Below are 27,978 nucleotides of genomic sequence, written 5' to 3' on the forward strand. Positions count from 1 at the left end.
AAGCGCAGCCGCACGCAGTACGCGCAGCATGGCGGATAGCAATAGCCGATGGTCAAAAAGGTAAAGATGTTATTTCATTTTCAGTAAATGCGTAAGAGCGCCAGCCGCTACCCGATAATACTGCTAGTTCATGACCAACTACCCAGTTAGTTACCTATACTTCAGTATATCAATTTACTTCAATGTATGCCAAAAGTCGTAGGCGAGATTTTCTTAGTCGTTCCTTATGGCTATTCATTCAAAAATAGAGCTGTGCTTTTTATTTGATGGAATGAAGTTTATTAAAATAATCAACCTTCACCTTGTGTTTGTCCATTGCTGTGTTATTATAATAACCGCGTTGCCTTGATTGTATGTTATTGTATGTTAAATTACTACGTGCGCTTAGTTACGCCCATAATTACTGAATGTCTTAGAAAACTGTCGATTTGTTGAATCATTGTCGATACAGGTGGCCGAATTCTACACTGTTTCTATACTGGATCTTGCAGATAGAAAATGCACGACCAATTATTAATTATATGTTGATTATTTCTCTGGCCGAACGATTCGTACGATGATATATATATATATAGACTTTCGTGCGGGCTTCCATCTATCGCCCTTCACGCATAGCCTCGATGAGGGCCCTCCACTGTAGCACCGTTCGTTTTCAAACTGATCCATAGATTTGTTATTAATAAAGTATATAGACACGTGCAGCGAACAGGTACTTGGTCTGACCGAAATTGATCTGGCTATATTTTAAATGGTTCGAGCAAATTACATAAGGGAACATTGACGGTCAGTTGTGTCGGTGATGATTCTGCAATGTTCAATACATATGTGTAACCGTGTTTCATCAAAATGCTCTTCATTCATGGTGATAGAAGGTATTAGTTTTGCTATATTTGTGCATAGTCATTCCCTACACCTGAAACGTTATTTCGAATATTTTTCGCTGAAGGTGAGTGAGAACGTTACGAGAATTGTACATTTCGACGAGCACATGTCCACGGCCTGAAGGGCACAGGTTCACTCAGGACAGGAATCACACTCACTACGTGTTAAAACGGACATGGGTCAAATGTGACAGAGTTGACTGAATGAAAAAAAGATCATCGCTATGCGATGTTTCTTTTGCCGCTATCTGTGTTACTAGCAGCGGCGATATACAAAATTATACACCGTTCAAGTTACCTGCCCAAGTTACCTGTTATCATCGGTTATCGGTTAAATATCGGTTATCAGTACAGCAGCGCACATTGCCAAATCTAAATTTTGTTCTATCAAAATATAGTCTCTTTGCGTGTGCATGCTGCATGTTTTGTACTGTCAAGAGCAATATATTGAAGGATATGTCAAGAATAGGGTTGTCTTGGATACGATCGTATAAAAATAAGATGAAATACATTGACAATCGCACAGGATTAAAGCACAGCTGTCCACCAGTGTATCGTCAGGACGTTAATGTGCGTATATTAGTGAGTATAGCACATCATACGTTCACTGCAGATACGTTCCGAAGAACTAACTTCGTATCGTCCACAGCCTGAAGATCGTCGTCTTCGGTCGGCCAAAGCGCGACCAAAATCGTCAAATTTTAGTTGACACGACTTGTTGAATAACTCTGATGGGTTTAATATATAGGTAAAATAATAATATGAAGTGACTGTTTGCTACATGAGAGACCCTTCCTATATACGTGAGCAACAGCTTTTGCCGACAACGAGGGTTTTCAAAGCTCGTCGGTTATCAAAATCAACAGCCTCAAAATAGGTTTCCGATTTTAGAATTTGACAATAAATACTGTGGACTCCAATGTACTTCTGTCCACAGTCGGTTACCCAACGTAGGCCATTTAAATACAACTACGATAAGGCCGTACGTCGAATAAACAGAAAACGGTGTTTATCCGCTGCCGCCGCTTCACTCATAGCAGTATTTACTTTTTTCACAAAATGTAACAAGGTCGTTTTTTTTTGTGAGCTTCTACCGGCGGCGTTCATATACAAACTGATTGAACAGTAGAATTTTCATATTTATCTTGGAATGATAAAGTTTACAAAAAAAAAGCTGTGAGAATATAATTCGGCAATAAATTTCACCTATCTAATGTTGTCGAGATCTTGTCAACGGATTTTTCACTTAAAATTTGAAAAGAGGTCGAATCCTATCTCGTTTTATATTTGAGCTCGAAAAGCTTTTACTTCTTTTTTTTTTTTTGTATCAAGTTAGTGTTTTTTTCCTTTAATACCGTTGGCCAATGTATGAAACTAACCGCTTCTCCTAACATGTTCACTATAGCTGAATTGAAAATATATCTTTAGAAAGCTTTTCACAGCCTAATTTCTACCAAATTAAAAGCGATGCATATTGAAATGGGTGCCTGTTTCAATCGGCTTAAGTTATTGTAAGTAATTTTGTGTCACCCTGCTTTCCGCATGCCAAATAGAAGGCCCATAATGATCTCCGTGAAATACAGAATATCAAATGAATATTTTCTTTCCAAAAGACATTCCGAAAGTTAATGAGGATATGCTTTGCCGTTGCTCTGTTGGCCAAACATGGACCATTTGAATAGGACCAGTGTCCTAATTTCAAAGCAAGAGAAGAATATAGTAGAAACAGCAAGGCTTATGGATTGTTAATAAAAAAAAATATAATGGTACTAGTAGAGGCGAACCGTGTTTACCGATAAATTATGCCGTCACACTTTTTCGGAAATCTCACATCCCTTGCAAAATAAATAAATGCGTGAAACCGAATCCGTAACTACCTCGTGTACAGCTAATTATAGTAAAAGAGGCACAAGAAATATATACGTATATATATTGTATACTTAAGGCACTCGTCACTGCTACATCCAATGAGATATATATATATACAAGAAGACGCTTCGTCTAGTTCACGCTCGTGAATGCAAAAAACGAGCTCCATTTTCTACTATCGTGTATAATTATAATAAAAAAAATATTAGGAATATATCTTCATTAATAGTGAAATGTGTTGTCTGTGTGCATATGGTATATACGCTGCTCTGACGATTATGATCGTGGTCAGATAAGCGTGCATCCTGCATCGTTGCCGGTCTAATAGTTTCTCCAATGCGCTTGTGTCAGAATCGAGCAAAAGAGGCATGAGCGGTCTCAATGAACGAATGAAATTGTATATCTTGATGTATATATATATGTGTGTGTGTTTTTGCGCTAGATGGGGCTGTAGTTAAATCGCATTATTGGAGTTTTTCAGTGCTTCGATAGCACATAAAATATACGCGCTTTATATCTGTTGTGCTGTACCCAAACTAAAATATAGAAAGTAGCACTTTTTTTTTGCAAAGTATCTTGTCATATCCTATTCTTTTACCTAATATCCATCGAAATTATAGCTAGGAACACCTATGTTTGTACGACAGTGTCCCGCTTTCGACGAAAAGACATTGCGCGATTGACGTGGGACCAATCGAAGGGCACAGAAAAAATTAAGAACACACAATGTTTGACACAAGGTCTCCGCTGCCCAATCTGTCGTTAACAAATCTGTTTGCTGCCTGTTTAGCTGCCAGTAATGTTTTGGTGCTCCGTTCAAAAGGTAATGAACTTACAGATTCACCGGTACACAAAAAAAAAACTTTCAACTGTTTCCACTTGATATAGGTGAACGGTGAAGATAACAAAATGTTGCTCGTAATCTATGCCCCCAAAGCCAATGACATCTGCCTATCTGTTGATCCGTTTTCCAATCGAGCTCATCCTGTTGAAACTCGACGAGGCAGCATGCTGGAACGATCCATGTCCTCCTGCTGTCCGGCCTTCCGAGTAAAGATTACGTTCGTTTCGACTATCTTAACAAGATGCACTCTCTTCTCCTGTTCCGTGATCGAATGCTGGGTATAATCCTTACCGTTGCACAGACCCAACCGTGAACCATTTATTACCAATGCAGCACTTTATGATGACTGGTCAAACAAATCCTATATATTGGGCTATGCAAAACTTTGATGCCAACGTTGTCAGCAGTCGCTTGCATAGGGTTGAAGATTACACACGACGTGGTAATCAGGTCCGTTGCCTCAATTTTTAGGTTACTTGGACCCGTTTGGTAAGGTACCGTTTCCATTGCGTCCTTTCCTCTTGCGGCTGCGAGAATTTTTTGAATTGCTGGTTGAATTAGATGACGTTGACGACTGCATTACCTACACACAGCAAGATTAAGCATTTTTTAACGTTGGCCTAAACGCTGATGGTTGGCAAAACCTCTGCCAACTTCTAACCATTCCATTAGGCCTTGACCACTAAGGCCCTGGTGGTTCTGGGACAGTGTGTCTGCCGTTCGTTCATTTCAGAATAGTTAAATGTAGTGCAAAAGGCCATGAATAGCGTATTTCCTTTACAGTTCGAAATAAATTTAGATCGTATAATCGCACTCGTAATATATGCGGAATTGGTGCATATCGTGCCGAAGGCATTACTGCCCATTGCGGAGTATCGACCGTTGAGTAGTCTTAGCCCTTGCGAAGATCGTATAGCGGTGCTATCATATAGATATGGAACATTATCCGACGAGAAATTAAAAAAAGTAGAGAATTGACCTTAAATAGCGCAGATACCTTTTTCGTCGTTTGGTTCTGTGAGCTGCTGCGAGATTCCTGCATTGAACTGCTCATGTGTTCGACCACCTACGAGGTATAGCAGAAGTTAGAATAATAATTGTTAAAATATGCATAAGGCCTCCACAAAAATGTTTTGACATACTTTGCCAAGTTATTTGAGATGAAGTGCGGCTACGTTGCAGGTTCTTGTCAAACAAACGTGTTTAAAATTGGACCTTTTATCGCAGGTCTACTAGAACTATGAACACTTCAGGAATCAAACTTGAAGTGCCAGTAGCGAAGACAGAATTTCGTCACGGACGCTATTATTCACTGTTACAAACAACATTGTACTTAGGGTAAACTCTGGATAAAGTATACTTCACTGATATCTATAGCTCCGAACAGCTTTGCTTATCGCGATGTATAGTAAGTTAATTTTAAGTACGAGCTTGGATCTTATGCTGACGTACTTAGAGACATTAATAGAGACGTTGGTGCCATTTGTGATTGCCGTTGATATTGCACATAACAGACAATTTGTATACAATGTAACGAGGCTAAGGGAAAGTAGAAGTAGCCGGTAATATTAGTTAGGAATAAATAATTCCGCATCGACATAAAACGAAAGCTTCGTTATTAATTCAGCGCGTCTGCTTGTTCCCATATTAGATTGCGTCATATTTGAAGAAAGCAATTAACCTAAGCCCCAATCGGCTTCCGAGCTTATCTATGTTTTTTGAGGTATTCTTTCAGTCTTAGCTGGGTGACTAGCAATAGTCGTCCACTGCGTCAGCGTGAACGGATCGGTGGTGCAAAAAACGAAGAGTTTCTACTGGTCTTCCTCGGGTATAGGCTCGATGAAATGCTTTTCACCACTAGATGGCTGTTTTTACGGTTAGATGAGCATACCCCGCTGTGATACTTCCACCTTGACTGCATGCCACACCGGGGGATGCGGAATCACTAGAAATAGTAGCTCCGTAGGTTTCGTCGACGCTTTTCAGATCAACATCTAGCTTACATATTGCGTCTGTGCAAAATAAGTCTTTTATTAGTGAATATACATTTAGTCAGTTTGCATCATGAACTGTACCTTCACCTATCGTTATAGTAGCGTAAAAAGCTATGGGTCAGCATGGTACATACTGCTATAAGTACTAGTAAGCATTATGGGTATAAGCAATGGATGATGATAATTGCCTCACTGTAAGAGATGAGTGAAATAAGTGGATGACGTTTCTCAACGCGTAGTCTTTCCCATTCAATCGCCGTTTGAAGTTTCTCTCTCCCTTTTTTAGCTCGTTGCCCCTCATACCTTAACCAACTTTTTTTCGGCGATTTTGTCCATCTGTCCTTCCTGCGTGGTTTGTTGCATTTTCTCCGTTAATTCATGGACCGTGGTACTCTCGATCTGCTGTTCCTGACTGCGTTCGATAATAATGGTCGAATCTTCGGCATCGGTTGCTGATGGCGACACCTCAAGCGACTTCATCTCCTCCACCACCTGCAAGCGACGACGGCGCCGTCATCATTACCGCATTGCCCCAGCAACAAATAGCAGTGCGAAGAGAAATCCGACCGCAACCGACAGAAACGCGACCGAAAAATAGCATAGTTGATATGTTGAATTGCTGGACAAGCTCAGAGGTAACGCACGCAGCTAGCAACGATTCGATTCTCAATTGAGGTTAAGTTTCATTGTAAGTTAAACTGCCCCAAAGCATTAACAACAGCAGCCACCAAAGCACGAGAAGAGGTTTTTAATAATGCAAACGTGTCATGCAGTATACAACCTTCATTTTGGATATATTGGTAGGGTGTGACCGACGTGTAGCGCGCTAATATTCCTTGTTTCAATGAACAAATTAAGCGCACGGACGCCCCAATACTTACTGAGCATAGTTTAGTAAATGGTTTTCATATAATTTTTTATAATTACTTAATGTAAGTTAATTATTCCCTAAAGGATTCTATGAGCTATCTAGGCGTAAAATTATAAATTATAGGCGAACGAACCGTGACAAACTGCGCAATGATATCAATGTACTATGAAAAACAACAATTAAAAAACACCTATGTTTGTTTTTGTTTGATCTCGTCATCGGAAGCTCTTCATAGCATCTAAAAATTTTACTGAGTTTCGCAGGGATGCAAATCTCGTATTCAGTCAAATGCTTGTCAGACGATGGGTATTTGAAAAGTCTGTACGTAAGTCAACAGTACACAGTAAGCGATACCATGCAGGATTTTATGAAGACCACTGCACGCTAACAATGCACGACATGTACGGAACCGCATACAAAGCACAAGACACAGGGCGAGGCGTATTTGACTGCATGTGGTGGCTAAGCTTTCAAATTGCAGGTCATACAATTTGTACACTTTGGTTAGAAAGAACAGAACTATTGAATCGGAATAACAGTGTTTGTGACTGACAAATACGTACCGAGCTGATCCCAGAATCGGTATTCGGTGACTCCAGATCTTCAAGGCCGCCTGTTACCTCTTCGGTAAAATTTCCAATAATCTTCCCTATTAGATCAGGATCTCTGCCGTTAACTACTCGGGTTTCCTCCGAAACAACGACTGCCTTTTTAGTGACCACAACCTGTTTCGAGAAGCATGAAAACCCTAAGATTAAGGTGCCACGTTTTTAATCAGAGTCATAATTCACTACTAAGTAATCTCCTCTCGGTGATTTTAATACAATAATCTTTTTAACTCACAAAAACGCTAAGATTGCGGTGAAGATTCTCCGTTTACTACGTCAGGGTTCCGCGAAAATGTTATAGCTTCCAACAACTTTGATAACGTACTGCCGCTTGAATAAAGGTGTTTTTTTTTTCTTTTTTGCACATGGATAAGTTGAGCTCGCTATTACTGTTAGGATTTTGCTTGAGACAAACAGTAACTGATGCACTTGGCACTCCCCCAATCTTTCAAACAAGAACAAGGCCTACTCACTTCAACTGTTTCAACCTTGTATCCTTCGCCCTCCTCGACCTGTTCCTTGACTTTCCGTTCATCCACGTGTTCACTTTCGACCCTCCGTTCACCGGTGCCATCTTCAATCTTTTCAATAGCGATCGTTTGCTGTTTCCGTTTGTCATGTGATTCTTTCGTGTCGACCTATCCGCGTCAACAACAGACCCAGATAGGACGAAGCAGACAGAAGAGAATGCGCAAAGCATCGGGTCGATTGGTCGCGTTAGATTAGAATATTTAATAGATTAGGTCTGAAGCGAAAGCGGAAAGTAACACTAGCTAGCATCTGCGTTTATTGATTTGTTGATCCATATAATTGTATAATATGCGTTCATAAAGGTACTAGGAACAGGTAATGCTGAATACATATTATACATGAGACGAGTTATTAATTGTAGTTTGGGATCGGATAAACGCGACTAATTCTCAGTAGGTTATGTAGTTTAAAAGGTCTTTTATTTCACCTGTAACATCTAGATATTGTTGTTCTATCATTTTGTAATTATATGGTAGCGTCATTGTGCTTGTGCACACGGCTCACAGAAAGGAACTTCTACTATTACAAAGCAAAAAGCTCAAACTTTTCCACGCACACATAGCATTAGTGTGTATTTATTACCTAGGTGTTAACTATGACTAACCTTGCGATCATTTTCAGTCGTGACTTTATTGTCCTTCTTTTCAGCTGTAGGCTCTTTATCCTTTTTCTCTAGGGTAGCGGATTTACGGTCTTTGCGTTCCGGTGTAGAGCTTCGACGTTTTTCCGGTGTGGAGCTTCGACGTTCCTTGATTATTTCCTTGGCCACCTCCTATGTACGTATATAACACGACGAATACAGTATATATCGCAACATAAGTGCAATGTACTTCGATTACTGTGAATGCTGTATGCTGTTGAGCAGCATGTATTGTCGACTACAAATGCACGCGTGGTACTGGCCGGATTCTGATTATTATGCAGTCATTTGCGGTTAGGTGCCTGACACTAAATGACGCGCTATATTTAACACTTGTACTATCTATTACCGTGTACATATCTGCTCGACGTGGGAAATTGTTTGACCTAAATATTTACCTTCTCCTTGACGGTGTCCTTCTTTTTGACCGAACGCTTTCGCTTTGGCCGTGCATCCTCATCCAGCACTAATACTCCCATAGGAGCCGTCGCTTTTGTAGCTGACACTGAGACACGATCGAGCTCCGAGGCTGAGTTGAGATAGAAACCTTCCCCAAATGGTGTAAAAACAGTTGACGAGATTCCATTGATGTCATCCTTGCGGCAACAATCGGCCGTAATTATCCGGCGCAGATCGGGCAGTGAGAACACCATAGCTTGACCTTGATTCGTCATGGCTACCAAACAGAATTCATTACGCTCAGAATTGGAGAACTCTGCTGCTTGGAGCTTGCGCAATCGGGACCCCTCATTAGCAGTCAACTTTACTTTATGTAAGGGTTTAAGTTGAGGTAGCGAAAACACTTTGATCTGTTCCTCTGAGCAAATAACTACCCGCCACAAATTGGGTATAGGGCTTTCCTTCGGCGGATTTTCATGGCATAAATATCCATGGGAGTCAACTACAAATACACCGAGAACAGGAGCATGGTGCTTTAAATGTATTTCTTTGCACAGAGACATTGTTGCCTGGTTGTCATCGCCGCTGCGCTTTAGCGTATAAACAAACACGGATCCCTGATTTGTAGATGCCCAAAAAGTACGGGATGTGTTTGCGTGCGAGAGGATATATGCATCGCTAAATACTAGAGAACGAACCATTGACGAGAGCCCATCGTCCTGCATAATTCTCGATTCTACTTGCCTCTCAACCGGTTTGACATCGTCTAAATTTTTTGCCGTTTTTCCGCGTTGCGAACGACCTTTGCGTAGGCGACGGAAACTTTCCCTGAGTGACTTTTTGAAGCTCTTACGACGCACCATGTCACCTGAATGCGCCCCTACGCCTCCCAAGTCGCTTACGCTCAATGTGCATTTGAACATCACCACCTGTTCGGATAACAGGTCGACGCAGCCGAAACCATGAGCTGTACCAGCTGCGACGAGACCCCATTTTTCTGTGATAGCGAGTGCCGTCAAGCCAGCTGGAGGTAGTACTTGCACCAAACAAAAGACATGGTAGTTACTCTTAAGATTACCCTCTGGATCATAGGTCAATTCGTCGTGGCCTTTCCATACGAATTGGTCACGATCGCCAACAAGATTTAGAGTAACTACCTTAGGATCATTCTTCTTTTCCAGTCCTAACACAAGGACTTGTCCAGCAGTGCCTCCTACGACGAGTGTTCCAGTTTCTGAATTGAAAGCGAGCTTCTTAACTGCAAACCGGGGATCGTCTGAATACGGATCAAAGAAACCAACCTTTGTGAATTGTAGAAACTCATCTTCGTCTTGGTCTACACTGCGCGACGCCTCGTGACAGCGTTCATTGAACACGAAGTTTGTGCGGATACAGGCAAGCAACTTCATGACTACTCCAGTTGCATCGTAGATTCGTACACTTCCATCCTCGTGACCTGTGAGAATGAGTTCACACTTTTCCGCTTCCGCCCCCTTACTCTTGTCTTTCTTTTCTTCCTTGTCATCTTTTTCTATTTTGTCGGGTAATTTGCCCCCGGTAATCGGCCACGGCGCAGTGGACCAGTCATCGTTGCTGAGGGTATCAGTGAGCTTCGTCACGATCTCTTGAGGAACACCTGGGGCATGAATCACGTTAGTGATGGCTGAGCAGTGCAATGGAAACAGATATGGCAACGGAATTTGCTTAAAATCATTTAGGCTGATCGCTACGATTTCCTCTTCCGCCAGAACGACAATCACCTTCTTGGCTACGACGAAAAAGTCGATCACCTTTGACGTAAACTCGAACACTTTACGCTCAATAGGACCATGATGAACCGACAACGTAGATCGATCGCCGTATTGGGCCCGTGGCATTCCTCCTGAAAATATCAGGGTTCGCTCATTGTCGAATGCGTACAGTTTATCTATAGGCTTGCACGGGTGGGGACCATAGATTTGATCGACGTGTTTTGTAGAAGATGAAAGGATAGTGCTCCAAACCGCAAAACCGCCATCTCTGTGACACGAGACGAACTTGCTTTCATCAATAATGTAAACTGAGGAAAGCTCCTTCCGAGATATGTACGTTTGCTTAACCGAGAGTTTCGAGATATCGAAAAGGACGAGAATTCCTCGCTGGTAGCCAATGACGCATTGATCCTGATTTATGCAGCGAATACATTCGACACCGCCGGGACTAACCTTAAAATCATCGGACACCTATGAACAAAGTAGACAAAAAATATTTGTATTAAAATTACCAACGATCACATGATTGTAACTATAACTAATAAGTTGTTCCTTTTATGGCTATTCGTTAGATGGTTTTTCTAGTTTATCGATAAGCATTCAGGTTAAGAATACTGGCAACCAATTCATTCGGAAAAAAGCTGGAAGCGCTGTTGACATCTGAAGTTGACGTATGTTACCTTTTTATACGTTTAAGTATTAGTTTAGAGAGAATGATAGAGCGGTACCTTTTCTGTAATGAGATCTCTTTGCACGACGATGTCAGTGAACTTGAACGTGTCAAGGTCCAACACATGGACGTCCCCCAATTCAGTACCGATATAGCTTTGCTTCTTGTTTGGAGTCACACAAATGCTAAAGATAGGTTTCTTAAAGTCTGAAATGGTCTCGACAAGTTCAAGCTGAGTATCCACAATTTCCCATAGCGACAGTTCATTGTTATCACCAAGGGTCACCAACCGTCCTAGCAAATGAAATGATAAGACAGTTAGCAAAAATAGTAATAGGCTAAGGTCCTATCGTTCTAGATCTAGCGATCGAGTTACCTTTCAGACATGTTCTAAATTAGAGATATTACGTCGTTCTTCTTTTTTGTACTTACACAATCAGATCACAGACATAGAGAATCTTCGGACATACCGCCATTTTTGTTGGTCGTAAGATTTACAGGAAAGGCTTAGCTTTGTAGACATCACATATTGCCACTTACCCTGGCCTGGTACAAAGTGGGCTTGTATAACGCTTCCTTCAGAAGGATGGTAACTGATGAATTCAACTCCAGGTCGACCGTATACTCGGACCGTGCCAGCTTTCGTGCATATACAAAATAAAGATAGTTCCTCATCTAACGCAAAGCAGGATGGAGCGTGCGGGAAGCCATGAGACATCGTCTGTAATTGATTGTTGGCATGTGCATGTGTAATATGCCTAGACTATGAGACAAAATAACAACATGGCCTTTTCATATACATGCCATTATCATTTCAAGTTATTATGTCTGCCATATTACGACAGACAACTGCATAGAAGTAATGAAGTGGCCATGAAACTGACCAGATTTCGACCTCAACTTTATTTATTTATAAAAGTTCTATATATATAGCATTTTTATGAAAGAAAAAAAAGAATACATGTAAGTAGAAATGATTTATCATGTACAGTGAGCTGTGCTAAATTTTGTTTACATAATATGAATAATATCAGCAAACGCAGAAAGCAAGGGCAAAATTCGTCAAACAAGGCTTGTGCTATTCCATGTTGATACGGATTATTTAGTAAATAGAATAACTGGATAGATCAGCTGATGTTCGATAATAAATGTCAGTTCTCAGAAGGACTGCGCAGGCTATCAGGCAACGCCCTTCACAATGCAGCGTAAACGCTGTGTGTAATAAACGCTTCATTGGTCTACTGGCTATATTTTAACAACATTTTATTGTTAATAGGTCAAGAAATTGTCGTTTTGATTAAAGGCCAGTTCGATTTCTCATCTCGGGGAAACGATCTTCAAAAGAATCTTCATGTATCTATTGTAGGTATACAACCAACCGAACGAATTCCATGTGCGCTCGTGTAGAAGACATCATGAAGTGTTATCTTTTTTATTTCATTTACTATCGCTGCACTATGCCGACTCACGATTTCGAGTTCATACTCACCCGCGAAAAGGCGTACAATTCCTTTACAATTTTCGCTCGTTCGAGTGCATATCCTCGGCGGCCCGTGATGAACTTGAACATGGCGACAGCCGTTTGTGTTGCGGGAGCCCAAAGACCCGCGCTATTTTAGCGACTAAGCCTTTTGCTCACAGATAGGCTAGATGACAAAATGAAAGACTTAAATACTACTATGCTAGTCTAAAGTGAGATTCTTTAAATGGACGAAGCTTTACCCGCTGCTAGTAGAAAATCTATTTATTGTTATTAAATCCAGAAAATCCGATCAGCGATAAAGCTACTAACAGTAATATTTCGGCTATAATTTTAACTAATTTCCTTCGTATTATCGCTTACAACAAACCTAGGGTATGTTTGCAGTTCATTCTACTGCACATGTCTTCATGTAGTAAGCTAAACCGAAAAAATGTTTCATTTACCAACCCGCCACTGACTTCTTCAGTCTTGAAGGTCTATCTGTTTGGTCTACTCTCCGATGCTAACAAAGCAGCTTATGACAACGTCTTATACTGTATATGTGTGCAAAATTCACAGTCATATCCTTCTGCTATCATTGCTACTACGTCTAGGAAACATCCTCATCCTTACAGAAGCCAAAAAATATAATAGAGCAACTGCCGACGCGACGGCGGGGACACGGGCGCCAGCGCCCGCGAAACTGTCGAGCTAAGTGAGCGCAAAGGCAGATACCGAATTACGTCAAATAGCTGGCTTCCCTTGCCGCACACCCCTTCCCCACAAATTCGACAGTTCGTGATCGACTTATTGCTGCCCTACGCATTGCCCCTGACAGCATCGAGATAATATAGGGGAAAATAAGATGCACATGTCAGGTGAGGACGCGAGCTTTTGATTTCAGCAGCTGGGAAACGGGGCTCTCCGAGGTCATCATGAGTTGGAATATATACGACATGATGAATCCATAATCGGAGCGTTATCATCCGTCGCGCCGCTTCGCAGAATGGAATAGATTGCCAATTATCAGCAAAGACGGTTTTCGTCGCGAGGTACGTTTGTGCGCCCGCATGTGAACCTTACGTCGGACTTCTGAATCAACATGCCTCCGTTTAATACTTGCGCCACGTATACTGGAGGCATGGTTTACTCTGATTTATCAAGCATTTAGAGGGGTAAACAGAAGCATAACTATAATGGCTTACACGCATGATACAGACGGATTAAAGAGATACGTCAGTTGACCGTTCTTTAAAGACTTTCGTTGATTCTTGACCGCTTTGCCATCTCGTTATCTATGGGATCTATTCGTATAATAGATAATCTATTAAGTGCTCTGTTCAAATTGAAGAAAATGATCACTGCTTAGCATTTTTGCTACACTAGTAAATCTATAGCTCTCAAACATCTGATACTTTTTGAAATACTTAAGCTGACGGACCTTCATCTTTTGAGAATCATTGATTTAGTAGTCTGCAGTTACTCGAGTATATGTAAAGCTCCATGGGAAATGCCGACCGTTTTTGAAGAAAAATTAAGGAAAATATTTTTTACTTTGAAAATGATATTGTTAAGCTAAACAATGCATCATCTTAATCAATTCCTACCATATTTCACGAAAGTTGCATCACTGTAAATTTGTAGCTCACGAGTGAAAATTGTGATTTTTTGATACCTTTATAGAAACAAAATTAACATCATTAACGAAATTGTGCAGCAGCGGAAACAATGCCAGTTTGATGGTGCAGGATCCAGCTATGTGTTAAAATTTTCTGTTTAAGTTATTTCAACTCTTCTGGGTAGCTCTGACATTGTAACAGTGCTCGGTAGTTCCGGCAGATTTTTTTCAGGGGGTCGTTATAATCTTATTAGTCGTTAACAGCAAAGGTTCGAGTAAATCATTTCTCCAGATAGCAGCTATTTACGATGCATATTCTGGGCACGTTAGGTAGCATTCTATTATGACCCATTTTTCATCACCCGTAACGAATCGCTCTATAGCTGATTTGATTTTGTTGTGATGCTATTAATAGTATCACTGATGGAAACGCGATCCATTAAACTCATTCGCGTCAACGCCGTGCGGCAACGAAACATTGAACTTACTTTTTGTTAGCAAACTTGTTTCAAGTAAGTTGAAAGTATTTGGCGATGGACGCTTAGTTCTCACCTTCCACAATAAATTCTCGTAATTGGTTTCATGTCGCACTTTTAGAACGGAAGCGACGGAACCACTTAGTCCCATTTCTTTTAATAGTGGCCCATAGCATTTTTTTATGCGTCTAGAGAACAGCTATGCTTTTATCATAAGGAAATTATAAAGTACAACTAATTTTTGCAGAAATCATCCATCTGCAGGACTTAGACCTGTAACTTCGAAGCCATCTGGCGAGAAAATGGTCAATATTTTCTCGACAACCCAATATAAGTACAGCCTCATTATGATCAGCTTGAACATCAAACAACCACGCTTGGGATGTTCACTCTTAACATATGAAGAATTAGTACTTTCTGTATTCGATCTTGCTTCTCCATCGGCCTTAATAATGGACCCTCGGAGAAGTTTGACTTTGCAGGGTGGAGGTAAGTACATTTTACAGCCGTTTTAATCACTTCAACCGCTAACTTGTCACACTTGACGATAGGTACGCCATCTTTGTTCGCCAAACCACTTACGGCCTGATTTTTTTCAATTTCGTTCCCCCATTTAAGTTACTCACTCTGTACATTTATAAATAAATCATCTCAGCCTTTCCCATCACATCACATCACATCGCTTCTGTAAAACCCGATACGAATGATCCCTGCCGGATCGATCGTGCAGGACTGCTGTTGCTGACGATGGTGATAACGATGTCAGAATAACAGAACACACATTAACATACTACACTTCTTCCGGCCACCTTCCTAACTTTAAACTGTACAAAGCAATAAGATGCACAAAGTCTCATCAAAATCATTTGTGGAGGCTCATTGCTTTAGTAGCTGTCTTGTATCCATTTTGAAAAACTCAGCTATACACGACCTCTAAACGTGGCCCTATTAAGGCTCACTCATTCGTCGTTACTAGTTTAACTATAGTTGACAGCGATATCTGTCATAATTTGGTTTACAAACGCCAACAGTACCTTTATGCGAAATGAACTATGTGAATAGATAGTCTACCAGGTCACTGACAATGTCTTTGTTTCGTACTGCTTGAACCGCCAAAACGTCAGACATAAGGCTTTTGAAATTTAGAGATCTCTTAAGAGGAAATCTTAAAAAAAGGAAGCGTTAGCGCAAATCCGGCAACGGTGCTGTGATCCTGAACTTTTTTGCACAAATGATGCTTACGGCACTCACCTCTGCGATACGGGCCTAGCCCGAAACAACTGTGGAGATGACTGATGTAATCATCAATGACTTCGAAATGGCCATAAACAAAGAATAAGACAAAACCCTTCTCCCACAGAAGGGGCATCAGGCAAGCAAGGGTGCGAAGCCCGTGCGGTTCGCCAGTTAGATTACTATTGGGGCAAATCATCTCACGATCTGCTCGACGAGTTGGGCCCGAAAAAGAAAAACGGACTTCCTAATGATTAGTGAATCTAACGCTGACTTACATAGTAGTCGAAGAACTGTGGTGTTTTGATGGAGTAGAATGTACAAAAGACAGGAGCGGAATGCGTTTACAGAGTCGTATGACAGACGATGCCCTTACAATCAGCTCCAGAGAACGCACGGAGGATAGTCAAACTCCGTGTACAAGAGTCGCTCGGATGGAGAGTTGAGCAACGTGACCTGATGATCCGTTGCTGCTGCACTATTGTTCAATGAGGATCTGGGCTGGTTGAAAGTGAACCTTGAAACAGCGATCCAGAATTAGTGGTTTCAATAAGAATAAGTCCGACGGCCAAAGCTGAGTGTCGGCCCACAAAGCAGATCTTAAGGTCTGGTAGTCCAGGTCGTACGTAAACTCAAACCAACGCCATCGTTAACGATTTCTAAATTGTTGAGTATGTTCCGTGTTATCGAATACCAATGAATCTAATAGCGTCAACGATTGCTGTCAATTTGTGATACTGGTCGTTAGCGGTGGCTTGAAAAATCAATATATTACAGCGACATATTTTGAAATCGACAAAACCAGTGCGAAACATTGAAATTTCTTCAAAAACGAGCGGAGGAAACCTGAAGATTTACAAAAAGAATAATAAAAATTAGCTGGGCCACCCGGAATATTGCTAGAGTATTTTAAACGTCAGCTCAACTAACCATCGACACCCGTTATAGCATATGTTTAAATAAATGATGGCTCTTCGTAACATGGGTGCTTTTTGACTTTTTTTACGTGTATGCATCACGATAAGGCTAAGATTTCGATCACGTTCCAGTATGCGATGGACGGATACAGATCAATCGACAATCATCTCGTTTGCATTACAAGCCCCTAAGTTTTTTTTTCGAGTCTCGATGTGGAACAAGCAAAGGAAACTCGACATGTATGATCAACGCTCGAGGATTATGTTGCTATGGAAGTCTAACACGCACTTGCGGCATTTCATCCGTTATTGATCTACGGAACTCTACTTGGGTTACAAATGGAGTTCTTCGAAGTCGTCACAGAACAATAAAACATTGCGCCGATCGACAAGCGGCCCACTTCTGGGTTCATCATCTGAGGTCATCACCCAGCATTTTAGTGGGTCATTTTACCAATAACTAATGCTTCTTCGAGCGGCGACGACATTCATCAGAATCGGTAGGTGAACTAACTACATGACGATTTCCTTTCGATTTCTATTTTATTGCAATGAACGACCAAAATGAATTAGGTTTATTGTCGAGAAAAATATCGAGACGACTCTCTCACAAATGCCTCTAATGAATTTTACATTTGATTTCAACAAGAACCTAGAATTTATCTGGTCTATCTAATTATATATGCAAGAGCAACATCAATGGTTGTAGACAACTAAAGCCAGATTAGTTGAAGGAACCGCGGTTCCCAAACGAAGTGCACGATGTTATCATACGCTCAGTCGATAATGCCACGAACTGCGTCGATCGATGAAGATCCCATGTGTACTATAGAACAGACGGAGAAACGAATGGGTCAGGTTTTGTGCTACCGGCGGCACTGCGGCCACAATGCAGGAGTGAGCTATTTGTGCGCATAGTCCAGCTTAAGCAATAACCGGGACGACGCCACTAGGGAGTCACGCACGTACGTGCACCGGCAACGTCAACCTGAGCTGATTCACAACTATAGATGATAGCGGACGCTTTGAACCTGCGGAAGCAGCGGCAGCAGTACAGCTACGAGTAGACCCCAAGCAATAACACCAGCTTCAGAGAAACCGAGGCGATTCTGGCTGTCGAGTAGCAGCTAGCGTCTCCTAGACAACGAAAGAAGAGATAACATCGCAGTCAACAACAATCGTGCAACATGGAACAACGTCATCACCATGGGCAAGCAAGGAAGCGCCGTCGCTGCTGCTGCTCCTGCTGCTGCTGCTGCAGGAGCTGCAATAGCCGTCGCCGAAAACTAGCGCTAGTGGGCAACGGACCAAGCGACCCACGCGGATCAGTAGCGCGAACGACGCTGACAGAAACTGGAGATCGGCAGATCGGCCCATGAAAGGGGCAAGCCGAACAAGAGAACGACCTGCAGCAGCATTCGCTTCAATGCACGATGCTCGTAGCCGAGTTGGTGTCGTTCTGTGCATCGTAACTACATCTGCTTCTGATGTCTCAGACGGCCGCAGTTAAACCCGCTCGGAGCCAGAAGATAGCAAAGCTGCGACGACTATGCAGAGAGGCAAAGAAAAAAGGCAAAGAACAACGACAAAGACTAGTGCTACTCAACGAAGCACGAAATAAAGCGGACGTTGGCCACCAACAGAAAAGCTCAGGCACAATAGAAGAGCAGTAACACACTCCTTTCTGTTTTTTGCTACTGAATAGCAGCTACTGTCACTTCTGTTCAGCTGATGCCATTCGGGTCTAACGTCACTGTCGTTACTGCAGTTGCAGCTACAACTACCAATGTTGTTACTTCGTTAAACACTATCGCTAAAGTTGAGCCAGGAGATGCAGGATTTCAGCAAGTCTATATCCACCTGCCAGTTCGTCCTTGTCTGCATCTGCCTATCGTTTTATTTCTAGCTATCCTTATTTTGAGCACTCTGCACCGACGCTGTCTCCATGTAAACGCGGTCTGTAGAATTTTTCCATCGAGTAACTGATCGAATTAAGGTACGCGAACCATTAGCAATAGTACGTCTGCCCATATTATAAAATATTGTATTTATATATCGAATTTGCTTCGTACAGATATGGCATGAAGGCGATGGTGAGGGGCGGGAATGTTGACGTCGCAAAACACATTCATCGGAAGGTTGCTTTTCTGTCTGCAGGAACATTTATAGATAGTGAGTACCTTTTCACCGAAAGCCAATTGTCTTTGGGTTGAACCCATTTTGCCTTTCTGTCGTCGCTGTCACCATCAACGACTCACGTATCATTTCCCGCGTGAGCTGCTGCATTTAGGCAAGATGAGTCGGGAATCAGGAACCTGATCCAATGCATTTTTCCGGACAGAAAGCAATTTATTCCATCGGCTCATAATCGTCCAGGTCCCACTGTGGACGTATAGTAGGCACACACGACATTTACGTGCTCTTATACGGAAAGTGTTCCGCGTTTGTCTGCCATCTGCCTCTTGCATTACGACAGTACTCGAGGCAGCAAACAGACAAAACAGAGTCGTCACAGGAAACCAACTACCACCGACGCCATCGTCATACAACATTTCTATATATATCTTCGCCCAATGTGTGAGTATGGAGAGTGGGGGGTTACATTGCACTGCTCCCGGCAAAGACAACAGCGACTCGGACGGAAAAACACTGACGAACGTAGCAATGTGTAGCCGGTAGGTACACAATATTATAAGCGGCACGATTGCTGGCCTGTGCTAAGGACAAGCGCACCTTGATCAGATGGATGAATGAGAATAGATTAGGCATATTTCATATCTAGAAGCAGCAATGGCCTAGTTCGAAGGAGAGGAGGCATCGCTGACAGACTAAGAAGTGTATTATGACGCGTCTAATACGCGGCATGCCATGTACGCGCGCCGACATCCATACGGAGCCAGACGGGCCCCGCATAGAACACTCAGTTGTGACATCACTTCTTATTCTGCATATATATGGTATAATGAATTAATTTAATGCAGGATGCCGGTTTTTGCGATAGCAGCAGGGAAGCATAACTACGCATATGCCATTATCCGTTGGTAGCCCTTGCCAAGTTCCAAACACAATTTGATATGCGGTTAGATACTCAATGATAGAAGGATGATGAATCTATCAGATTAAAAATTGACCTTTACAATCAAAGGGGACGTATAACCCAGACTGCAGTAGAGTTCTAAGGAGAGCATGCTGTTACAAATGTACAGTTATCCGCACTGCAAAGTTACTGTTGTTATATCGTTAAAAATCTGTCACCCACCTTACTGCCTACTTATAGTAAGTGAATAAAGTTGAATTTCAACTTTATTCACTACTATTTCTAATTTCTAAGTACTAGCCTAGGCACACTCAGAGTAGTTCTTGCAAGGCTAGAAATCTACCTCGCAAGCAAGCACAAACTATAGTTATTTGAATCTTTATACAATACAATATTCTGACAAGGATCTCATGGTCAGTCAGTTAAGTGATTATTCGCTCAAATGTTTGTCCTTTCACCAACCCCAACACACATAACCATTTGATCGGTTCTTGCGTAAGTCAGGTAGTATTCCTCTAGGAAATGGGGTACTTTATACGTTTATTTAACACACTGTCGATGCTGTTTAGTAGTTATTGTCATCTTTCATTGTTCTGGCCGTCGTAAGCATCGTCGTTGTCCATGCCTGAAAGTTTCTGGAGACGCAACCGCCATCGTCGCGTCCCGTGCAATTGTCACAAGAGGGGACGACGACAACAATGAATTTTAATAAGTGGCTCGAACGAAACCTAGTCGGAGGAAGTTGTTGCAAATTAACACAAGGAGAACGCAACAAGGAAAACATAAGCCGACTCCTTGCGCCACCATGTCGCAGGATCATTGACGTAGATCGACAATCGATTGCCCGCTTATCGGCAAGTCCGACAATCACATCAGCCGGTCCTGCTATTTATATACGCAGACACGATACCGCACCGCAAATCACGTCTAATGAGAAAATAGGTCACAGGATCCTAGCCGTTTCATAACTGCTGGACCACTACACAGCATTGACGCTAAGACTAAAGCCGCGGCCGCCGTTGTGAATACCTAAAGACGAATATACGATAGAAGCTCATCCCCAACCCCGACATCCCCCGCCCTTTACCCCTGTGAGAGTGTTCGGCGCGTTGTTTCTGCTTTCCAGCTATCGACGTTACCGCTGCCGGTTCTTTCGTCACAGTCGCGGATAGAAGCCGGCAAATATTCCCCTCCAGCTACGTCCGTGTGCGTGTGCGTGTGCGTGTGCGCATTGCTGATTGTAGACAGAGAAAGAGTGAATGATGTTAAGAGCAGTAGTCTGTCGTCCGGCCAGCTTTTATCCTAAGCACATCATCGATCGACAATTCACTGCATCATCATGTCGTCGGTGTAATTTATGGAGAAGGGGAGGCAGATTCTGGATGACCCTGCAGTCGGGCAAACAAGCGATTCGTTGAAAAATGAGACGGCACAGGAAGTCGAGATTAGAACGATGATATAACGATAGTTCCGTCATGAAGTTACCTGTCTAAGCGAACATTGGCCGTCAATTGGCTGAGTCACTCACAATTCGACGCCTAGAAGGAATAAAAAAGAAAAAAGGAAATTCAACCGAATCGTATAGAAATGATATCGACCAGAAAAGAAAGAAGTACTTGCTGGCTCGATGACTTCTAGTCGTTAGGCGTATAACGCCCATCTATTGTAATAAGCAGTAGTCGCGCCTGTGCTAGAAGTGCTTGTCGTCAGGCGGAACAGTAAGGTCATAGGTGCGACCTACAAGAAAACACAACCACCTTGAGGAGGAGATAGCGAAATTCGGTTCATCTTTCCTTAGAGAACACCGGGAATCTATTTCCGGATTTTTTTTAGAGCACCCGGAGCCATTCTACCGGTGGTTTACAGTAGCACCCAAGTACGCGACTATCCCTAAGTACCAAAGTGCTCTTTGTGCCTCCATAGCCAACAAGAAGCGACTGTTGACTATGTGGAACTGTTTTGGGAAAATCCTCATATTGCTCAGTACATTTTACTGTCCGAAAAGCTTCGGAAACGACCTCAACTTCGAACTATGACATGCAAAGGAAGCATCATCTACTATCGCAAACTACCTAACAAATCTGCACTAAGAAACGTCGAGCCAAACGATTTTCCTCTGAATTCTCACGTCGCAACAAGTGCAAAAGCTGACGTTAGCCATTGATACAAATCAATATTTCTAGCCACGTTTTCTTTTAGATGAATCGTCACAGAGGTAGAAAATGTTCGTCACTTCGTGACAGCCAAAAACGGGTAACGTTAAAGAATCCAAATCAAATTCTATCAGCTTTTCTCACCTATTGACTAGCCACTGCCTGGTTTAGCCAAAGTGGTATCCTATCGTGCAGGTAGAATTTGCCTAGTTGTACAGCATTCGCTGCAAAATACATGGTCTCCTCGTCTTGACAGCCTCAGCGTTATTAGTAACAGACCAAAACTGTCGCCGACCACAATGTCGACCATGCCTATTGGTTGGAAGGCGCCAACCTAAAGTCCAAGGGTGATCCATTTACATATACATGAATATATAAAAGACTAGCGTGAGTCTTTATGAGTGATCAAGCAAAAGAGCAAGAACTCGTAATAGACTTTGGTAGAATGAAAGGAAGTAGCCGACCACGAACGACAATATGCTGCTGTCGTCAGAATTAACGTCACCGATGCTGCTGGTAAAACGTTTCGCCCCTTCCACGGCGTCTGGTCGTGCCAGCAGACGTTCCTTTCATCGTGACTTCATGTATACACCGATTGCCCGTTGACCACTGTATTCACGGCTGTAACAATATCCAGCATGTAATATCAGCAGCGAAAACAGGCGCAAGAAAGAGCAGACCAACCTATTTAATATTTTTCTTTTTTGATTAAAGGCGCTAACGAGGTGTGGCTCTTACCGAAAGTTAAATATTTATTCGCTCGATAATAAGGTTTTTTTCTGGATGAAATAGGCATACGTGTTGGTCATTGCTTTAGATTAGTAAATCTTCAGTATTGATGATGTTATTTACCATTAAGGGTGTGTCTATTTTGAGCATGAATCTGGTCTTCGAAACGTTTGGCTCGATTAAAATTTGTTTTATAGTTAAATGATTAATTATATTAACCCATTCAATAGTTCCTACGTAAAGCTAATGACTATCATTATTGCTCTATGTGGAAAGTAACTTCACTTAATTATTACTGAGTCATAAACGTGACAAACGAATCGAAAGCATGATTCCCGCACCCAGTAGACGAGCCATATATTTGTGTGTAATTTCCATTTCGTCAGCGAAACAAACCATCACGCTCTTGTCTCGTTGCTTCCGTTTCTACTCGGCGTGATGAGTAACGTTAGCTGCTTAAACGACCCTGGTACCTAGTGGCTACGCCTAAAATAAATGTTTTTCAGTTTTACATCCAAAGCTAACGTTAAAAATCACTTCAGCCGGCAGCACGAAGCGAAATCTATCTCCGTCCTGTTTCGAACCAAGACTATCCGATGTGTCGGCAAATGTGGCGTACAAGCACATCATATTAACGCTATTACAAATAATCCTTCGAAATGCACCTTCGAAGACAATAAAAGTATACAAGCGCATGGTTGGACATGGCTCGTCCCTGGCCAGGTTGTATATGCATCCCTTCACGTGGCGATGGCGTCCAACTTTACTCCCATTGCTGTGAATCGCTTTTACTACCAACTAACACCGATAGACACGCGATAAAAACTGATCACTGTTTAGCTGTTAATCACACGGCGGCCTGCCAACCAGAAGCAAAGAGGACGAGCGGGGTCATTTTGGATTAAAAGGCCTCGTTTCTATATTTCAACCCGCTGCCTAGCTACAGCAGCCGTCTCGACCTTTGCAGCTGCCGTGCTGGCTATACAGACGGCGGTACTCACGCTAATACAACAACCGCAATGATAATAGCTATATGTGAGGTAGTAGCTCAACGAACAATTCGCGAGGGTCGCCTGGTTGTTTGTCTGTCTATCAATATATATATATCTTTTGACATTGGCATTACTACATCTCCCGACCTCGAGGTGATGGCCATTTTCAACGACGTGGTTTTTGTAAACTAACTACAATATGGTCCAATATGGCCACATTTCTTTTTGTTCCTTACGTTGCCTTACGTGGACGGGGTTGACTGGAAACTGATCCAATGGTTAATAAATAATGCGCTCGTATAGCTGGAAAAGGACAGAAGCGACATTAGCGAGAAAGATATCGTATTAAGATAATTAGAAAATAATGTTGTCCTTCTATGCTTTAATCTGCGGAGAACAACAGCTATTTGTATTGACGACAGCAGATCACTGGCGATTGATTGTAGGGATAGCAGTATTAGGCAGAAATGACATATCAGACGGCCACGACGACGACGACGACGACGACGATAATAACAACGGCAAAGTGACACGCAATTAGCTATACGTACGTACGTACGTATGTTCTTCCGCACTGCTACCCTTAACAGAGCCAGTAGGGATACGGAAGAATCAAAAGCAGGAATAAAATATGCTCGTTTTAGTGCGGACGTAGGGTGGAAACGTTGGTCCTTTAATCGGTCGCCAGACCTAGCGGATGAAGAGATCAACGTCAAACGCACAGATATACCCACGAACTACCCATCGTCGGCCGCTGCCACAGCAGAAGGAGATCACAGAGGCTGAATTGGTCTACGACGCATACCCAAACCAAATTGTGTCACACCCACTGTTACCACGGATGAATAGTTTCAACATAGATTCGGCAGGCACGGGCCGATGGGCGCGAACTATTGCTGCTGCAGCCGATGGTGACCCATAAAAGGCGTCAACACAACTACACGCTACTGATGCTATGTCATTATTTCGACGGCACCAGCAACAGAAACAGCGCGTCTCGACTCCTCTGTTAAAAAAAAAAAGCGCACAGTCCGTCAGACAGTGGCCACCGTCCATTTCGTATCTCGCGGCTCTAGCTTCTACAGACAGATACGCTGCAGCTACTTGTGCTGGTTTGTCTACTGGTTAACCAAGCGATGATGGACGCTATCACTGCTGTCTACCCCATTTTTGTTGGGCGACGCAGCGTTGTTCTGCTGGTGGTACTAATCAAGGTCTTCTTTTCCGTAGAGCTGGTGCTATCATTGGCGTGGCACTGCTGGTGGCAGCTATAAGAATGGCGGTATATATTGAAACTTTTAAGTACAAGCAATACAACTAGCGACCGATATGGTGAATGGTGATTTGGCTCTATGGGGTGAAAAGAGGGAAAAACAGGTAACATCTTCGAGATATTAAGATTGAACATAGAAACAATAATAACTATGCAGGTTAGAGAGAAAAAACGCATGTTTTGCAATGGCGATCAATAAAGAAGGGTGAATTTTAATCATGAATTCTGTTGTGCTTGTAATAGACGTGCGACTAGAGCGGTTTTGTAGTCGCGGCTTTCTCAATGTAATTATTGCTCTATTTGAGAGCGTTCACCAGCCGCCAAGAATCCGCATTAATAGAACGGCTAGTATATTAAGGAAAGCATAAACGTACATTGAAAAATGTACCAGTAATCCTACTTCTGCTATTGAATGAAGAAAAGCTTCCAGACTGCCCACTTTTTTCACGCTTCTTCTGTTACAGTCAAGTGTAAATTGAGCTGTAAATTTCCAGGAACGAACTGGAATACGACTTGCATTAAATTTCAAATAGTAAATCACTGCGCTGTAGTTTGAAGCGGCCGTCCGTCGCACTCGCTAGGAACAAATCACAGGCCGCTGCTCGGTGCCCCGGCAAAATCGACGACAATGACGTTGGACGTTGCATGTATATCTGTGTATGTATGGACACGTGTGTATCCGTGCGAAGCTAAAATGTGGAACTGTCACATTATCAGGATGGCCCGTCAAAAGAGCGCGCTAGCTTCCGCTGCTCGACTGTATCTAAACAAACGGCAAGAATAGGACTCAGCGCAGGACCAGCCACAAGCGAAAGGTGGCCGCGTCATTACTCACGATGATGACGACAAAAGCCACTACTCATAATTAATAGTCACAGCAGCAGAGATGCGATAACGCGGAACCTACTATAGCTCCAAATAACTTTCGTTCTATGCTACTAATGACGTAAAACTATAGCTGCTTTCAGTTTCCCTACATGGCGAAGTTGGACTATCGTTTTCGATTTGTCCATTTCAACGAAGAAGCTGGCCGTTTCGAATGTCGCGCATGCAAAAGGGAAACCATTGCCGCATTTATCCGATGTACGAGCTTTTTTACGGTCTTATTTTTTGTATAATTATTTATTTACTATGTTGGTTTTGATAGCATAAACACTTTGTAGATACTAGCCGGCGGCTGTACACTCGCGAAACGCTAAACGCTCCGTGAAAAAGAGGTGCTCTGTTAGATTAACAACACTAGACTTATTGGCAACTCGGAGAATTATCAGGCCGGCCAATAACAGACAAACGCACGCACCGACTCGAACTACACGAAAATGGAATGGAACGCTCCGCTTGCTACCAGCCAGAGCCGCAGTACCACTAGTAATGTGTGAATGAAAAATTGACAATATAAATGAAAAGTAAAAGGGAAAGACGTATCCGCCACAAATATCATTCACTCGTCAGACAACAAATCAATCGATCAAAAAACTTACGAGTGATGGTAGGATAAAATGCAGAACCTGACAAATGAACTTTGTGATACAGTATGTGCATATATGCACAGCTAGGTACTTGTCGTATTGAACACACTCACGTTCAAGCCGTACTCCGTTTCTATATTGTAAGCAAATACAGGTAGGAAATATGTTACTGCTTTCGAACTACATCTAGCTAGCCTAGCCTCGCATGAAATAAGATCTTGAGTCTGTTGTGGACGTATTTAGAACGTACCCAGATGGGTTCCGCGAAGCCCTCTAGGCGGACCTTGTCGATCACGGTTGCTTGCTAAGTCCGTTAGCTGACGCACGACTGCTGGCGAGATTTCCGTGTGTCGTTCTTCTCTTTCTGTTGTTTTACTGCACTCGGTTGGCTACGACTGCAGGTCCTCAAGTGTCGATATTTGTTAGGCTGTCATACGGCCAGGCCGCCACAAATCACTTTCGCAGAATTACGCTTGCCGCTTGTTTCTAGGTGAATTCCGAAAGTTTTCAGGATCGTAAGTTAGCTGTGAATATATGCGCCGCCTTAGCCTCGAACTCCACTAAATGACGACCGTCAAAGAAAGGATCTGTCGACTGAACGGTGTACGGCAGAGCGGGCTAATAGCTGTATCAAATTGGAATCCCAGAACACTAACAACACTGCTGATCGCGTTTTCTCTAGCTTCTCCTTGTGTATATGTATTCACAGTTGTAACATCAGTGATAAGGCAGGTCTCACACAGCGGCTTATGGATGGTTACACAATACAAACGGTGTTATTATCAACTGCTTATTTTTGACCTGAACGAGGAAGAGCGGGGCAGCGCCAGAGTGAGAGACGCAAGTTAGAATTAGATTCAGTGCCAGAGCTGTGGTCTGATCGACGGACAGCGGCAGGCGGCAGCCCAACCTAAGCGAAGCTTAATTATTCTTCCTTTGCATCAACTCAAAACAAACACAATTCCAACTTGGAGACACCGTATTCCAGTAGAGGAGGCGAAAAATTTCGCTAGGACTTTTGGAGTCTACACTCTGGCTTGGGCCGGTCTCTCGAAACGATGCTGTGCTTTATTGTTGGGCAGATGTAGCAGCATCGCCCAGTGGTGTTGTAACAACAACGACAGCAACATAGGCACAAACGGTTGTAGCACTCCCTACTACACGAATCAATTGTCGTTGTCGTTGTTGTTGTAGTCACAGTGGCAATGTTGGAACTGAAATAATGGTTGGAGCGGCTTTAAGCACCTCCCCAAAGAATTTTACCTGGCGAGAGGGCGACAGTGGCGTAGGACGAAGCGGCCACAGCAGTGGCACCGATCGTGACGACGACAACAAGCAGCAACAAGTGATACGGTGCTGCTTCGGCTGTCTGATTGGTTTGTGTGTGCTGATGCTGTGGTCAATGCGTGCCGGCCAATTTTCCTATTGCTGTGCAGCTCGTTTTGCTTTGTCCGCTGGTTTTTCGGCCGGCGCAGCTCGCGGTCGTCTCTGCTGTTTTGTCTTGGTGACAATGCCGGTTGGCAGCGCTGCCCCTGTGACTGGCGCCGCCGCCGCCGCCGCT

At 42.8% G+C, this 27,978-nt stretch overlaps 1 protein-coding gene across 3 annotated transcripts; it reads right to left on the reverse strand.

Annotated features, from left to right (window-relative positions):
• Positions 1 to 256: 256 nt before the first annotated feature.
• Positions 257 to 27,931, reverse strand: LOC111258896 (lethal(2) giant larvae protein). Of its 3 annotated transcripts, none has more exons than XM_022830458.2 (11): positions 26,668 to 27,929; positions 12,548 to 12,704; positions 11,599 to 11,779; positions 11,117 to 11,352; positions 8,637 to 10,859; positions 8,203 to 8,370; positions 7,541 to 7,705; positions 7,023 to 7,184; positions 5,892 to 6,080; positions 4,592 to 4,660; positions 257 to 4,177 (listed from the first exon to the last, which is right to left on the reverse strand). In XM_022830458.2, the coding sequence occupies exons 2-11, from the start codon at positions 12,626 to 12,628 to the stop codon at positions 4,067 to 4,069; spliced, it is 3,585 nt and encodes a 1,194-aa protein (XP_022686193.1). In that variant the 5' UTR covers positions 12,629 to 12,704; positions 26,668 to 27,929; the 3' UTR covers positions 257 to 4,066. The 3 variants fall into 3 exon arrangements, with proteins under 3 accessions (XP_022686193.1, XP_086823763.1, XP_022686194.1); XM_086967637.1 differs by lacking the exon at positions 26,668 to 27,929 and adding an exon at positions 12,989 to 13,488; XM_022830459.2 differs by lacking the exon at positions 5,892 to 6,080 and having other exon boundaries at positions 26,668 to 27,931.
• Between the last annotated feature and the right edge of the window lie 47 nt (positions 27,932 to 27,978).

Source organism: Varroa jacobsoni, unplaced genomic scaffold (genome assembly GCF_002532875.2).
Source record: "Varroa jacobsoni isolate VJ856 unplaced genomic scaffold, vjacob_1.0 scaffold_275, whole genome shotgun sequence".
In the NCBI taxonomy this organism is placed as follows: Eukaryota; Metazoa; Arthropoda; class Arachnida; order Mesostigmata; family Varroidae; genus Varroa; species Varroa jacobsoni.